General features: G+C 39.2%; 1 protein-coding gene across 2 annotated transcripts in view; it reads right to left on the bottom strand.

Moving 5' to 3' along the window:
* The window catches only part of LOC126480805 (exocyst complex component 4), a 241,833-nt gene that overhangs the window by 14,902 nt on the left and 209,108 nt on the right, over nucleotides 1–17,823 (bottom strand). For both annotated transcript variants that reach the window (XM_050104127.1, XM_050104126.1), the window contains exon 14: nucleotides 13,485–13,691. In XM_050104127.1, the coding sequence (XP_049960084.1) occupies nucleotides 13,485–13,691 (207 nt within the window). The remainder of the gene's footprint in view (nucleotides 1–13,484; nucleotides 13,692–17,823) is intronic.

Below are 17,823 nucleotides of genomic sequence, written 5' to 3'. Positions count from 1 at the left end.
CACATTTCAGATAGTTGCCAACAGATTGCTAATGTAATTGTTTAGGGAAGTTATTTATTCAGTAAATAGAATTGTCATATAAATAACTGTACAACCGAGACTTTCCCTTTATACAAAAGGAAAATCATTACTGTCTATCAAAATCAGACCTAATTTTTCATAAATAGAATCACACAGTAGAACATGCCAAATATTAATTGCCTCAAGCATGTTAACATATAGAAGAATCTTAAAACTTAAATTTTTCAGTTACTTAAGCAAACAATGCTACTTAATTTATACTTGCATTTTTGTAAACTTTAAAAAATTGTAACTTTGCTTGAATTATTCGCTATTGAAAAACTGTAATTCAAGTCATTACTGTTTTTGGAACATTCTGGACAGTTATGTTCCAACATATAGAACAAACTGAGCATCACAGTAGGTGTCGATGTACAGCTGTTGCTAAGACAACATCTACTATGTGAACTGTGCGTGAGCTGTTTGTGTTTTGTCTCAAATAACAATTGGGAGCAAGTATGAGAAAATATTGTGTCTCAAGTTTATGTGCATGCACTGTGAATTTAGTTAATATGAAAAAGCAGCAATTATAAAGCAGCTCTCTTTAGTACGGGGTGGAATTTTCTTTGTGAAGTGTTAATATGCTACTGAGAATCACAAATGTGAAATAAATCAGTAGATACTGAAATCGAAGAAAAACTTCTGTACTACAAACCAGAAACCTTGACTTCTTTTTCTTCCATAGACAATGGAAGAAAAGAGTCTCTAATCTGGAACTCTTATACAGATGAATCCAGCATCATACTCCCATAATTACTATTTTGAGTATTATGCAATGTCTACTTTTTCCATAGTATTAGAAATGAACTACAGTAACAGTATCCACGGTTAGAAAAGTGCATACTTTAATTCCAAATCTGCAAAAGTGTTTATCTCATATAAGGTGCAGGAAAGGGAGACATACACACCACTCTATAAGTGCAATGTTTATCCCTACATGTCTTACTGATGAAACACACTTGTGAACAAAAAACTATAAAACAAGTTATTATATAGGAGAATAAAACTACCATGCACATTTATTGTTTTATATTGACGTGGAAAATCATGTCTAGGGATGATGCATGTCTTCAAGGTGGGATGGCAATCACAGTAACTTAGTGACAGTACGTACCTGCGTGGATGTGAATATATGAGGTCCCTGCATCACAAGCCTACCAGGAGAAGTACAATGTCCTCTGAGCATATAAATGTAACACTAACAACAGTTATCATAAAATTTAAACAAATGAACTATTGTGACTACATAGACTTCACAAGCATACTAACTGGTGATAGTCTTGTTGGGTCTGTAACTGGATCATGTCATCACCTAGACACAATATACATAGAGTTACACAAACATACACACAAAATTCAAGCTTTCCCAACCAATGGTTGCTTCATCAGGAAAGAGGGAAGGAGAGGGAAAGACAAAAGGATGTGGGTTTTAAGGGAGAGGGTAAGGAGTCATTCCAATCCTGGGAGCGGAAAGACTTACCTTAGGGGGAAAAAAGGACAGGTATACACTCGCACACACAAACGCATATCCATCTGTACATACACATTTTCAATGTCTGCTTGTGTCTGTGTATGTGCGGATGGGTGTGTGTGTGTGTGTGTGTGTGTGTGTGTGTGTGTGTGTGTGTGTGTGTATACCTGTCCTTTTTTCCCCCCAAGGTAAGTCTTTCCGCTCCCAGGATTGGAATGACTCCTTACCCTCTCCCTTAAAACTCACATCCTTTCGTGTTTCCCTCTCCTTCCCTCTTTCCTTATGAAGCAACCGTTGGTTGCGAAAGCTTGAATTTTGTGTGTATGTTTGTGTGTCTATCAACCTGCCAGCGCTTTCGTTTGGTAAGTCACATCATCATTGTTTTTAGATATACTTGTATGTAGAAGTTTCAAGATGGACACACTGATTTGGATGTTTGATGTTAGCAGAAAGTTATTGTACACAATTATCAACAACATATATGTGAAAGATGTTATTCAAGAAATATGGAGGTTGTTGCATTACAGTCCCTTCCAGCAAAAAGAACAATGAGGAGATGAAGTCCATTATTGCCACTTCCAAGGTAATGGTCAAATAAAATATGAAGAAAAGCAGAACTATATTATAACTAATTATTGCTGGAGGAAAGTCAGAAACTAAAACAGTGACAAGAACAATTAGTAAATAGAACTATTAGAGAAATACAATCCATTCTGAATGAAGAATTATGCTTGACAACCAAATCAACAATTGATTGACCAAAGTGGTTCACAAATAAATACATGCACTAAAAGCCAGTTATTAAAAAAGGAGTATATTGACAATGAACTACAATTAAAATTAATGGCGTTATATATGACACAAAATATTATTAAGACTGCAAGTCGGAAGATTTGCAGCTGGCAGCTTTTAAGGGTACTGACTGTTTTCGACGGGTGATTGATGAACTTACCGCAGTTGGCAGTACATGCTGCAATGTTCTACAACATCATAACATCATCAAGTTGTGGTGGTATAGCATCTTTTATATAAAATGCTTTGTGCTGAACAACATAGCCCGTTGATTCCATAGAAAAAACTGATGTCAGCGATATAGGTCTAAAAATTATACACAGGAGTTCAATGAACCTTCTCAAAAATGGGAATGACTTGTGCTTTTTCCAATTACTTGGTATCCTTCATTGCTCCAATGTCACGGATAAACTACAACTAGAAGAGGAGAAAGATTGCATAATCTCTGTAGAATCTTACAGGTATCTGAGCTGGTGCAGAATACTTTCTGCTGTTAAGTGATTTTAGTTCATTTTCTATGCCACAATCACTTGTCTCAATACCTGCCACCGCATCATTCATGCAATTGTTGTACAGAAGAATGATATTACAATCTTCCACAGAGAAACAATTTTGGAAGACCAAATTCAGTATTCCAGTTTTTTTTTCATCTTCAGTTTCAGTGCCAGTGAATCACTGAATAAATAGTTCTATCTATTTACTAACTTCATATATGAACAAAACTTCTTGGGATTTTTGGTCAGATTAGCTGTCAAAATCTTCTTTTCAAATTCAATGAACACTTCTTCCATTAGTTAGATAGTTTCATGTTCCAGCGATCATTTGCATGGTAAATCACAATTATGTGGAATTTTACATTCACACTTCAAATTAATTTGTAAATATGGCTATGTACTGAATATTTACAAGTTATTTGATTTTATTATTATTATTATTATTAAATATACATATGTGAGTTAGTGATTACTAGCCACCACCTTTTCCACATTACAACAACAGAAGTTCTATGAAATAGGCAGAGTTTCCAAAGAGAAACTTCTCAGTTTGTTTTCAAATTTTACTTCGTTGTCTGTCAGACATTCTATATTACTGAGCAAGCTATCAAAAATTTTAGTTGTGGCATTATGCATTTCTTTTTATGCTAAATACAATCTTAAAGTGAAGTAATCATCTCATTTTTTCTTCTGGTATTGTAATTATGTACATCATGGTTCCTTCTGAACCACAGTGTATTATTTACAATAAACTACAAGAGGGAATAAATATACTATGAAGCAGTAGTCAGAGTGCCTAATTCATGAAACATGTGTCTAAAAGATGATCTGGGGTGAGCACCACATAGTCTTACAGCACATTTTCGCGCAATGGCGACTTCCTTTAAGAAATATGTGTTACCTCAGAATATTATTCCTTGTGACATCACTGAATAAAAATATGCAAAATATGTTAACTTACTGATTTGTCACTCTCTCTCCAAGATATGCAATAATTCTAAGTGCAAATATGGCCAAACTAAGTTGTGTTATATGTTCCAAAATGTGATTTTTCCAGTTAAAATTGACATCAATATGGACACCTAAGAATTTTTAAGTTTCCATCCTATTTATTGTTTCCCCATCATGTGTTACACTTACCACTGGGGTAGTACCTTGACATGTGCAGATCTGAGTATGTTGTAGCTTTTAAAAATTGAGGGTGAGACCATTCGCAGAAAACCAGTCAATGGCACTTTTAAGAACGCCAATATTATGAAAAGGATTTACTGCTACTCACAATACAGTGGAGCTATTGAGTCACACACAGACCCAACAAAAAGACTGCTAAACAAGTAAGCTCATGGCCAAAAAGCCTTACTCTGGAGTAAACAAAACAAACAAACACAAACACACACACACACACACACACACACACACACACACACACACACACACACACACACATTCACATAAACACAACTGTAACACACATGACCACTGTGTCTGGTTGCCGATGCCAGACTGGGAGCAATTGAGCATGATGGGAAAAGCAATTTGGGCAGTGGGGATAAGGAGGAGACTGGGGTGGGGAGGGGTAGGTATAGCAGAGTAGGGGTGAGGGGTTGTAAATTGCTGTCGTGAGAGCTTACAGGGACATGGTGAGAACAAGGCAGGGCAGATATGTGCAGTAGGCAGGTTAAACGGAGGGGAGGTATGGAGGGGAGGAGCAGAGGGGGAGAAGAGGGGAGGGTGGGGCAGGACAGAAAAGGAGAGAAGTAGAGGATGGGAAAGATGACTGTGGGTTTGTTGATGTGATAGAAGGCTGTGTAGTGCTGGAATGGGAGCAGGGAAGGGGACAGGTGGGTGAAGGACAGGAACAAACAGAACAAACAAAAGTTGAGGCCACAGACTGTTCCCACTGCAGCACTTTATGTCCCCCACCCCTACCCTGCTATTCTTCCCCTTCTCTCCTCACAGTTGCTTGCAGTCTGGCCTCAGCACCCAGAGACAGTGGAAAGGGGTGTGTGTGTGTGTGTGTGTGTGTGTGTGTGTGTGTGTGTGTGTGTGTGTGTGTTGTTTAATCCAGAAGGAGCCCCTTTGTCTGAAAAATTACTTGTTTAGCAGTCTTTTTGTTGCGCCTGTCGGTCTCCACTATACGGTGAGTAGCGATCTATCCTTTTCATAATATTGTCAATACTCCATCTCTGATTTTCCATTGTTCGATGCTTTTAAGAACATTGTTTACCATTTCTTCTGTTGGTATAGGTATGCTTAAATTGATTACAATACTAGTTTCATATGCAAAAAGAACTAATTCTGCTTGTTGTATGCTAGATCCATATCATTTCTATATAGAGGAAAAATAGCAAGCATAAGATTGGGTCTTGGGGAACCCCACACATGATTTCACTCCACTCAGAATAACATCCCCTGATTATAGTGCTTGAATTATACCCAGTACTACTTTCTTTTGGTTAGATACGACTTTAACCACAGGCTGGCTATACCCTCAGTCCCATAACTTGGGAGAATATTGTGATTCACAGAATCAAATGCCTTAGAGAGGTCACAAAAAATACCATTTGGCATTATTCAGTTACACTCATTTTGCTTCATTCGGCTTCTGTCAATAAAATTTCAGACCCCCCTTAAAATTGAGACTTCAAGGTTAATAGTGAATACAAGTCTGCAGCCTATGGTTACATGAGCATGTTAATGAAATGAGAGAAATGCTGTTTATTTTAGTCTTTTTGCCTAAGATCAGGAAGTCTTTATCTACCTTTTTCATACAGGATCCCTTTCCCTGTCTGTCTTGCCTTACGGAAGTTTGATGCTTGTTGGTTCTACCTGTGAATCCAAGAACCATGTTGGATTCATCACTGGCAGGAGGTATGGTCAGCCTGTTAATGGATACCTTTACCTAGAAGGAATGTGCTCTGCAGGAAATTGAAAATTATCCCAAGTTAAACATAGTTTGTAATTTATTAGCATTATTTGGCATTTTTGAGATTGTTAGTTTTCTTGCATAAATGGATTTACTGAGGCTTGTATGCACAAATGGATGCTCACTACCACTTGTCTCACAAATGTTTCTAGATCTGCGTTAGGTTTTATTCCAGTCACAAAAGATGATAATGGCTGGGAGAGCGGTGTACTGACCATGCGCCCCTCCATATCAGCATCCAGTGATGCCTATTGGCTGAGGATGACATGATGGTCGATTGGTATTGCTGGGCCTTCCAAGGCCTGTTTGGACAGTGTTTGTGTACCTTAGATAGGTTTTATAATACTTGAAAATTTGTTGTACAGTTTTATCCCGAAGCTATATATTTTATTATGACATCTGTTAGTGTTTGTAGACATGACATGAATATTATCTTCCTGCCTTGTCTTGGGCAATGATTGTGAGTGTGTGTCTATATATATATATAAACAAAGATGATGTGACTTACCAAATGACAGTGTGGCAGGTCGACAGACACACAAACAAACACAAACATACACACAAAATTCAAGCTTTCGCAACAAACTGTTGCCTCATCAGGAAAGAGGGAGGGACAGGGAAAGACGAAAGGATGTGGGTTTTAAGGGACAGGGTAAGGAGTCATTCCAATCCCGGGAGCGGAAAGACTTACCTTAGGGGGAAAAAAGGATGGGTATACACTCGCACACACACACACACACACACACACACACACACACATATCCATCCACACATATACAGACACAAGCAGACTGTCGACCTGCCAGCACTTTCATTTGGTAAGTCACATCATCTTTGTTTTTAGATATATATTTCCTACGTGGAATGTTTCCCTCTATTATAACTAATATATATATATATATATATATATATATATATATATATATATATATATATATATATATATATATATATATATATATGTGTGTGTGTGTTTTTTTTCTCCATTTATTAATCTTATATTTCTTGACAAACAGTTATGTTCCCAAGATGTACTTGAAAGGTAATGAAGGTATGTTCAGCTTTTTCACGTGAGGTCTCCATGAACAAAATTACTGCAACAATTACATTTTTCACGTATTTGTTACCATTTTGATGTGTTTTAGAAGTTAGCTGATTTTACATATAGTATCTGGGTGTGTGTTACTTTACATTTCTTACTTCTGTTAATTTTCTGTATTTACACTGCAGAAGCAGAAATTTGCAAACAATATCCCATGGATGTATAAACTGCTACATAAATGATCAACACATAAAATCATACATTCCAATACATATTGAACACACATTCAAAAGTTTAATAGAATATATTAAATTCTCTATAATTGTGAAAAAGATTAATATAATAAAGGTATTAGAAATTTTTATAAATCATAAGAAATCACAACAAAAAAGTCTTGAAGATGAAAGTTAACAGTTACCCATCTATTTCTTCAAGTCACCTTTAATTTATGAACTATACTACAGAGAGAGAGAGAGAGAGAGAGAGAGAGAGAGAGAGGAAAAAAAAACTAATACAATAGAAGAAAAACTTAAGGTGAAGTCTTACTGTTCGTAAATTTTTTTTTTTATATTTAAGAACTGCAGTTATAAGGGGAATTTTTAGTGCAAATTAAAATGCATTTAACAGATTACTTTCTGAATCACAGGACTCTGCGATAAGCAATACTGTCCCAATATCTATTTAATCTGATATTAAAAAAAGCAGTGTGTGTGTGTGTGTGTGTGTGTGTGTGTGTGTGAGGGCGCGCACATGCGAGAAGGGAGGCAGTACCTATAAGTAGATCAGTGATACGTATATCTATGCCCAGCAATTTTCTGAAATATCAAAATTTTCATAAATTATTCAATTAGCGTGCAAATCAAATCTCCAAAGATGATTGCAGTGAAACTATGCATAACAACAACAACAACACACACACACACACACACACACACACACACACACACACACACACACACACACCATATTTAAGGTCATAACGTATTATTGTGCAAGAATGATTTTCATAGTCTGCTTTTGTCAAGAACAAGGGTGAGTATTATATTTATTTATTTGTTTTTATTTACACACCAAGTTCTGCAGGACCAAATTGAGGAACAAATCCCCAAGGTCATGGAACGTGTCAGTACATGAAATTACAACATAAAAGTAATAACAGATAAAAATAAATTTTTATAAACCCGAAAAAGTCAGTCCATAAGTTTAAGTAAACGCAATCAACAATACAACAAGAATCAGCTTAATTTTTCAAGGAACTCCTCGACAGAATAGAAGTGACCCATGAGGAAACTCTAAAGTTTCGATTTGAAAGTGCATGGATTACAGCTAAGATTTTCGAATTTGAAAGGTAGCTTATTGAAAATGGATGCAGCAGTATACTGAATGAGATATTCACTCTGCAGCGGAGTGTGCGCTGATATGAAACTTCCTGGCAGATTAAAACTGTGTGCCCGACCGAGACTCGAACTCGGGACCTTTGCCTTTCGCGGGCAAGTGCTCTACCAACTGAGCTACCGAAGCACGGCTCACGTCCGGTACTCAAAGCTTTACTTCTGCCAGTACCTCGTCTCCTACCTTCCAAACTTTACAGAAGCTCTCCTGCGAACCTAGCAGAACTAGCACTCCTGAAAGAAAGGATATTGCGGAGACATGGCTTAGCCACAGCCTGGGGGATGTTTCCAGAATGAGATATTCACTCTGCAGCGGAGTGTGCGCTGATATGAAACTTCCTAGCAAATTAAAACTGTGTGCCCGACCGAGACTCGAACTCGGGACCTTTGCCTTTCGTGGGCAAGTGCTCTACCAACTGAGCTACCGAAGCACGACTCACGTCCGGTACTCACAGCTTTACTTCTGCCAGTACCTCGTCTCCTACCTTCCAAACTTTACAGAAGCTCTCCTGCGAACCTAGCAGAACTAGCACTCCTGAAAGAAAGGATATTGCGGAGACATGGCTTAGCCACAGCCTGGGGGATGTTTCCAGAATGAGATATTCACTCTGCAGCGGAGTGTGCGCTGATATGAAACTTCCTGGCAGATTAAAACTGTGTGCCCGACCGAGACTCGAACTCGGGACCTTTGCCTAGGTCCCGAGTTCAAGTCTCGGTCGGGCACACAGTTTTAATCTGCCAGGAAGTTTCAGCAGAATACTGCACACCTACCTGCACAAGAGTTAAGGAAGTCTGATCCAAATGCAGGTTTGATTTCTGTCGAGTATTAACCGAGTGAAAGCTGCATATTCTTGGGAATAAGATAATATTGTTAATAAGAAATGACAGTAAGGAATATACATATTGAGAGGCCAATGTCAAAATACCGAGACTCGTGAACAGGGGTCGACAAGAGGTTTGTGAACTTACACCACTTACTGCCCAAACCTCCAGTTTCTGAGCCAAAAATACCCTTTTAGAATGGGAAGAGTTACCCCAAAATATAATACCATATGACATAAGCGAATGAAAATAAGCAAAGTAGACTAATTTTCGTGTCGAATGATCACTCACTTCAGATACTGTTTGAATAGTAAAAATGGCAGTAATAGGTCTGTGAACAAGATCCTGAACATGGGCTTTCCACGACAGCTTACTATCTATCCGAACACCTAGAAATTTGAACTGTTCAGTTTCACTAATCACATGCCCGTTCTGTGAATTTAAAATGTCAGGTTTTGTTAAATTGTGTGCTGTCATTGCGGTCTTCAGTCCAGAGACTGGTTTGATGCAGCTCTCGCTGCTACTCTATCCTGTGCAAGGTTCTTCATCTTCCAGTACCTATTGCAACTTACATCCTTCTGAATCCGTTTAGTGTATTCATCTCTTAGTCTCCCTCTGCGATTTTTACCCTCCACGCTGCCCTCTAATACTAAATTGGTGATCCCTTGATGGCTCAGAATATGTCTTACCAACCGATTTCTTCTTCTACCCAAGTTGTGCCACAAATCTCTCTTCTCTCCAATTCTATTCAACACCTCATTAGTTATGTGATCTACCCATCTAATCTTCAGCATTCTTCTGTAGCACCACATTTCGAAAGCTTCTATTATCTTCTTGTCTAAACTATTTATCGTCCATGTTTCACTTCCATAAATGGCTACACTCCATACAAATACTTTCAGGAACGACTTCCTGACAATTAAATCTATACTCGATGTTAACAAATTTCTCTTCTTCAGAAATGATTTCCTTGCCATTGCCAGTCTACATTTTATATCCTCTCTACTTCGACCATCATCAGTTATTTTGCTCCCCAAATAGCAATACTCCTTTACTACTTTAAGTGTCTCATTTCCTCATCTAATTCCTGCAGCATCACCCGATTTAATTCGACTACATTCCATTATCCTCGTTTTGCTTTTGTTGATGTTCATCTTATATCCTCCTTTCAAGACCATGTCCATTGGGATCAGCTGCTCTTCCAGGTCCTTTGCTGTCTCCGACAGAATTACAACGTCACTGGTGAACCTCAAAGTTTTTATTTCTTCTCCATGGATTTTAATTCCTACTCCAAATTTTTCTTTTGTTTCCTTTACTGCTTGCTCGATATACAGACTGAATACATCGGGGAGAGGCTACAACCCTGTCTCACTCCCTTCCCAACCACTGCTTCCCTTTCATGACCCTCGACTCTTATAACTGTCATTTGGTTTCTGTACAAATTGTACATAGCCTTTTGCTCCCTGTATTTTATCCCTGCCACCTTCAGAATTTGAAAGAGAGTATTCCAGTCAACATTGTCAAAAGCTTTCTATAAGTCTACAAATGCTAGAAACATAGGTTTGCCTTTCCTTAATCTATTTTCTAAGATAAGTCATAGGGTCAGTATTGCCTCACGTGTTTCAACATTTCTAAGCAATCCAAACTGATCTTCCCCGCGCCCGGCTTCTACCAGTTTTCCCATTCATCTGTAAAGAATTAATGTTAGTATTTTGCGGCAGTGGCTTATTAAACTGATAGTTCGGTAATTTTCACATCTGTCAACACCTGCTTTCTTTGGGATTGGAATCATCATATTCTTCTTGACGTCTGAGGGTATTTCGCCTGTCTCACACATCTTGCTCACCAGATGGTAGAGTTTTGTCAGGACTGGCTCTCCCAAGGCTGTCAGTAGTTCTAATGGAATGTTGTCTACTCCCGGGGCCTTGTTTCGACTCAGGTCTTTCAGGAACTCTTCACGCAGTATCATATCTCCCATTTCATCTTCATCTACATTCTCTTCCATTTCTATAATATTGTCCTTAAGAACATCGCCCTTGTATAGACGCCCTATCTACTCCTTCCACCTTTCTGCTTTTCCTTCTTTGCTTAGAACTGGGTTTCCATCTGAGCTCTTGATATTCATGCAAGTGGTTCTCTTTTCTCCAAAGGTCTCTTTAATTTTCCTGTGGGCAGTATCTATCTTACCCCTAGTGAGATAAGCCTCTACATCCTTACATTTGATCTCTAGCCATCCCTGCTTAGCCATTTTGTACTTCTTGTCATCTCATTTTTGAGACGTTTGTATTCATTTTTGCCTGCTTCATTTACTGCATTTTTATATTTTCTCCTTTCATCAATTAAATTCAACATCTCTACTGTTACCCAAGGATTTCTATTAGTCCTCGTCTTTTTACCTACTTGATCCTCTGCTTCACTATTTCATCTCTCAAAGCTACCCATTCTTCTTCTACTGTATTTCTTTCCCCCATTCTTGTCAATCATTCCCTAATGCTCTCCCTGATGCTCTCTATAACCTCTGGTTCCTTCAGTTTATCCAGGTCCCATCTCCTCAAATTCCTACCTTTTTGCAGTTTCTTCAGTTTTAATCTACAGTTCATAGCCAATAGATTGTGGTCAGAGTCCACATCTGCCCCTGGAAAAGTCTTACAATTTAAAATCTGGCTCCTGAATCTCTGTCTTACCATTATATAATCAATCTGAAACCTGTCAGTATCTCCAGGCTTCTTCCATGTATACAACCTTGTTTCATGATTCTTGAAGCAAGTGTTAGCTATGATTAAGTTATGCTCTGTGCAAAATTCTACCAGGTGGGTTCCTCTTTCATTTTTTCATAATGGTCCAACTTCTGGAGCAATATTTTGTCATCAACACAATCAAATGCCTTAGTTAAATCAAAAAATATGCCAAGTGTTCAAAACATTTTGTTTAACCCATCCAGTGCCTCACAGAGAAAAGAGAATATAGCATTTTCAGTTGTTAAACAACATCTAAAGCCAAACTGTACATTTGATAGCAAATCGTATGATATAAAATGATCAATTATCCTTACATACACAGCCTTTTAAATACCCTTTGCAAACACTGATGGCATAGAAATAGGTCTAAAATTATCTACATTATCCCTTTCTCCCATTTTATAAAGCGGCTTTACTACTGAGTACTTTAGTTGCTCAGGAGACTGACCATTCCTAAAGGAAAAATTAGAAATATGGCTAAACACAGGGCTAACATGTGCAGCACAGTACTTTAATAATCTGCTAGACACTCCATCATAACCATGAGAGTCCTTAGTCTTCAGTGATTTAATTATTGACTCAATCTCCTTCTTGTCTGTATCACGAACGAGTATTTCAGACATCAATCTCGGAAAAGCATTTGCCAAGAAAGTTATATGATTCACTGTAGAAACTAATTTTTTTTAAATTCACCAACAATGCTCAGAAAATGATTGTTAAATACTGTACATATATCTGATTTATCAGTGACAGAAATATTTTTACTGTGAACTGACTTTATATCGTTGACCGTGTGCTGCTGACCAAACACTTCCTTCATGACTGACATTATGGTTTTAATTTTATCCTGTGAATTAGCTATTCTATTTGCATACCACATACTCTTTGCCTTCCTAATAACATTTTTAAGCACCTTACAATACTGTTTGTAATGGGCTACTGTAGCTTGATTGTGACTACTTCTAACATTTTGATATAATTCCCGCTTTGTTCTACAAGATATCCTTATCCCACTAGTCAGCCACCCAGGCTGCCTATTACTGCTAGTACCCCATTTAGAATGTTCTAATGGAAAGCAACTTTCAAAGAGCAAGAGAAATGTGTTAAGGAAAGCATTGTATTTATCATCTATGTTATCGGCACTATAAACATCCTGCCACTCTTGTTCCTTGAAAAGTTTTAAAAAACTCTCTACTGCTGTTGGGTAACTTTCCCATGTAGAGTGTAATTAAATATGACATTTGTTTGAGTATAAAAGCCTTTTAGTGTTAAAATTTGTGCATCATAGTCTGAAAGGCCATTCACGCTTTTACTAACAGAATGCCCATCTAATAATAAAGAATGAATAAAAATATTGTCTACAGCTGTGCTACTGTTCCCTGCACCCTAGTTGCAAAACACACAGTTTGCATCAGATCATATGAATTTAGGAGATCTACCACCATCCTTTTGCTTGCACTATCATATACAAAATTAATATTGAAGTCACCACAGATAATTAATTTCTGGTACTTCCTACAAAGTGAATCAAGAACCTTCTCTAGTTCACATCATCATACAATTATTCACTTTCTTATATATATGAATCCAATGTGATTCGAGCATTTTAGTACCACTCTTATTTGATATACATTTGTAACATTTGAACTCATAAGGATATTATTCTCACAAGTAAACTAGTAAAGTAATAACACAATCAAAAGCAAAGATAAAAATAAATATTTGTAAGCTAAAACAGATTTGTTTACCTCTGGAGTGAGATAGAAGAGCTCAAAGTAATGTCTTGCATGATCCAATGCTATCTCTCTGGCCATTGTAATGTTGGTGAGAGTCTGTTGCAAAGCAAAAATATTGCGACACATTTTTCGAATTCCGCCTTCGTCAATCTGTCTGATGTACTGTGCAGAGCTGATCAAGATTTTTGCAATCAGGTGTCCCAAACCTTCAAATATATACTGAAAAACATACTCAATTATAAGAAGTGAACTTTCAGCAAAATTCATCAAAACTTAAGAATTAATTTTCACTTATTGCTGGAACATTATACTTTTATTTTCTCAGATGTTCTATGGTGCCATCAGAGCCCATACTCATCAGTCATTGATAAGTACCCAAATTAACAATTCACAGCGTGCAGACTTAGAAAAGGAATACGTAATGCAAAACAGTAAAGGATCTGTAGTACTGCAGAAACTCCTTATGGGAGTCAGCCACATGGAAGCCTTTCACTGTAAATGTGAAAAGTCTAGAGTTAACAACTAGTATTTTTCAATTTTTCTGGGAATCTATGGACAATACAGTGGAATAACCATGCACATTTCACTGTACAAATGTTAAGGAAATGCACATCATTTTCTGTCTCATTCAATTTGTGCATGGTGTATTTTCATTTAAATGAGTACATATTATTAACAAATCACACGTACACAGAAGCCACTATTAAAACTACAAGATTTTTTAAGCAAAAGCCTGCATGAAAGAAAGGATAGTAGGATGGAAGATGTGGGTTTAGTGTCCCATCTACACCAAGGACATTAGAGATCAAACACAAGCTGGGATTGGAGGAAGAATTCAGCTGTGTGCTTTTCAAAAGGACAATCCGACCATTTGCTTTTGACAATTTAGGAAAATCACTAACCTAATTTTGAATATCTGGACAAGGACATGCATAGTCATCATCTCGAAGAGAAGACAAGTGCATTAACTACTCTGTCACTTGCCCAGACAAACTGCATGTCAGTGGTTTCATACACCTATTTTATTGAAAACTTCGGGATGATTTTAAACTTCATACATGATGAATACTCCATACATGTTGTTTACTGTGTGCTCCACAGCTAATACTTTTTTCTTTGTATTCTCTCTACAAATACTTTGACACATTACAGGTTCAGTCACTTACAGGGAGACCTATAGTAAATGTATGGTTTCCAAATAAATATTATTAGGCTGATTTTTTAAAGAGAAGAATAACTTTAATTTATACCAAATTGAAAGTTAATTGCCTTATATACAAACAATAGAAAATCCAGGATGGAATGTAACAATATTATGAAGAGGAAATTTGCTATTCACCATATAGTGGAGTTGCTAAGTTGCAGACAGGCACAACAAAACGGCTCACAATCAAAGTTTTTGGCGATTACGGCCTTTGCCAGCAATAGAGAACACACGCACACGCACACACACACACACACACAGGCACACATGCAAACGCAACTCAACACATGACTACTGTCTCAGGCAACTGAAACCACACTGCAAGCAGCAGCACCAGTGCATGATGGGAGTGGTGACTGGGTGGGGGTAAGGAGGGGCTGGTGTGGGGTGGGAAGGGGAAGTGACAGTATGCTGGGGATGGCAGACAGTGAAGTGCTGCAGATTAGATGGAGGGCAGGCAGGAGGGGGGGGGGGGGTAGTGGAAAAGGAGAGAAATAGAAAGAGAGGGTGTGATGGTGGAATGATGGCTGCGTAGTGCTGGAATGTGAACAGGAAAGGTGTTGGATGGGTGAGGACAGTGACTAATGAAGGCTGAGGCCAGGAGGGTTATGGGAACGTATGATGTACTGCAGGGAAAGTTCCCACATGTGCAATTCAGATAAACTGGTGTTGGTGGGAAGGATCCATATGGCATAGGCTTTGAAGCAGTCATTGAAATGAAGGATATCATGTTTGGCAGCGTGTTCAGCAACAGGATGGTCCACTTGTTTCTTGGCCACAGTTTTATGGTGGCCGTTCATGTGGATAGTCAGATTGTTGGTTGCCATGCCCACATAGATTGAAGCACAGTGGTTGCTGCTTAGCTTGTAGATCACATGACTGGTTTCACAGGTAGTCCTACCTTTGATGGGATATGTGACGTTAGTGGCCGGACTGGCGTAGTTGGTGGTGGAAGGATGTATGGGACAGGTCTTGCATCTAGGTCATTACAGAGGTATGAGCCATGAGCCATGAGGTAAGAGATTGGGAGCAGGGGTTGTGTAAGGATGGACAAGTATATTGTGTAGGTTCGGTGGACAGTGGAATACCACTGTGGGAGGGATGCAAAGCATAGTGGGCAGAACATCTCTCATTTCAGGGCACGACAAGACGTAATCTAAACCCTGGCGGAGAATGTAATTCAGTTGCTCCAGTCCTGGGTGGTACTAAGTTACAAGGGGAGTGCTCCTCTTTGGGTGGACAGTGGGTCCTTGGGGGGTGATGGGAGACTGGAAAGATAAGGCACGGGAGATTTGTTTTTGTACGAAGTTGCGAGGATAATTATGGTTTGCCAAGGCTTCAGTGAGACCCCTGGTATATTTTGAGAGGGACTGCTCGTCACTACAGATGCGACAACTATGGCAGCTAGGCGAACACAAGGGCCACTTCTTTTCAGGGAATGGGTGGCAGCTGTAGAAGTGGAGGTATTGCTTGTGGTTAGTGTGATGTGGATGGAGGTACTGATGTAGCCATCTTTGGGATGGAAGTCAAACATCCAAGAAGGTGGCTTGTCGAGTTGAGTAGGACCAGGCGAAGCAAATGGAGGAGAAGTTGTTGAGGTTCTGGAGGAATGTGGATAGGGTGTCCTCACCTTCAATCCAGAGAGCAAAGATTTCATCAATGAATCTGAACCAGGTGAGGGGTTTAGGATTCTGGGTTTTTAGGAAGGATTCCTTTAGATGGCCCATGAATAGGCTGGCATAGGATGGTGCCATGCGGGCGCATGGTCTTTGGTAGAGTCTGACTGGTAGGGTTGAACTGAATATTGAACCTTGCCTAACTCAGTTAACTCCACTTCCAACCATGATCCACACACACTGCCCCAAAATTACCCCCTGTTGACTTTCCAGAATTTCTTAACCTTGAACCTTGCCACACGATCATTCCCCAAATCCCTCAACATGCAAACTAACCTTACATTCGCAGCAAGAACCGCAGTCCACTATTTAAAAACTGATCCCAAACTTATAATCCTACCTGCGGACAAGCCAGCTGTCAGATACTCCCACCTACAAAACTTGCCACAGCAATCCCATTCCAGAAATCCAGCAGGATCTCCGGTCACTCCTCAAATCCTTAGGACCATCCCAGAACCTCACTCCCTAATCCCTCTCTCTACTCACCCCTATCACTCTCCAAACTACGACATTCTACATGCTTCCTTAAGTCCATAAACCTAACCAACCAGGGCGCCCCATTGTCGCCAGTTACTGTGCTGCCACCAACAGAATCTCTGCTCTTGTAGACCAACACCTTCAACCTATTACCCACACCCTACCCTCCTATATAAAACATAACAACCATTTCCTCCACCGCCTCTCCACAGTTCCTGTCCCTTTACCACAAGTCACTATTGATGCCACCAACCTGTACACTAACATTCCTAATGCCCATGACCTTACCGCTATTGAACACTATGCCTGACGGATTCCAAACGAACAACTTCCTTCCTAGTCACCATGACCAACTATATCCTCACCCATAATTACTTCTCCTTTGAAGGCATAATCTACAAACAAATCTGGGGAACTGCTATGGGCACCCACATAGCACCATCTTATGCCATCCCATTCATTTGCCATCTTGAAGAACCCTCCTTGTAAACACAGAATCCTATACCCATCACCAGGTCAGATTCATTGATGAAATCTTTGCTCTCTGGATTGAAGGTGAGGACACCCTATCCACATTCCTCCAGAACCTCAACAACTTCTCCTCCATTTGCTTCGCCTGGTCCTACTCAACTCGACAAGCCACCTTCTTGGATGTTTGACTTCCATCCCAAAGATGGCTACATCAGTACCTCCATCCACATCACACTAACCACAAGCAATACCTCCACTTCTACAGCTGCCACCCATTCCCTGAAAAGAAGTGGCCCTTGTGTTCGCCTAGCTGCCATAGTTGTCGCATCTGTAGTGACGAGCAGTCCCTCTCAAAATATACCAGGGGTCTCACTGAAGCCTTGGCAAACCATAATTATCCTCGCAACTTCGTACAAAAACAAATCTCCCGTGCCTTATCTTTCCAGTCTCCCATCACCCCCCAAGGACCCACTGTCCACCCAAAGAGGAGCACTCCCCTTGTAACTTAGTACCACCCAGGACT

Source organism: Schistocerca serialis, chromosome 5, assembly GCF_023864345.2.
Source record: "Schistocerca serialis cubense isolate TAMUIC-IGC-003099 chromosome 5, iqSchSeri2.2, whole genome shotgun sequence".
NCBI classification, from domain to species: Eukaryota; Metazoa; Arthropoda; class Insecta; order Orthoptera; family Acrididae; genus Schistocerca; species Schistocerca serialis.
Note: the sequence above shows the minus strand (reverse complement) of the source record. Positions and strands in the feature narration are given on the sequence as shown.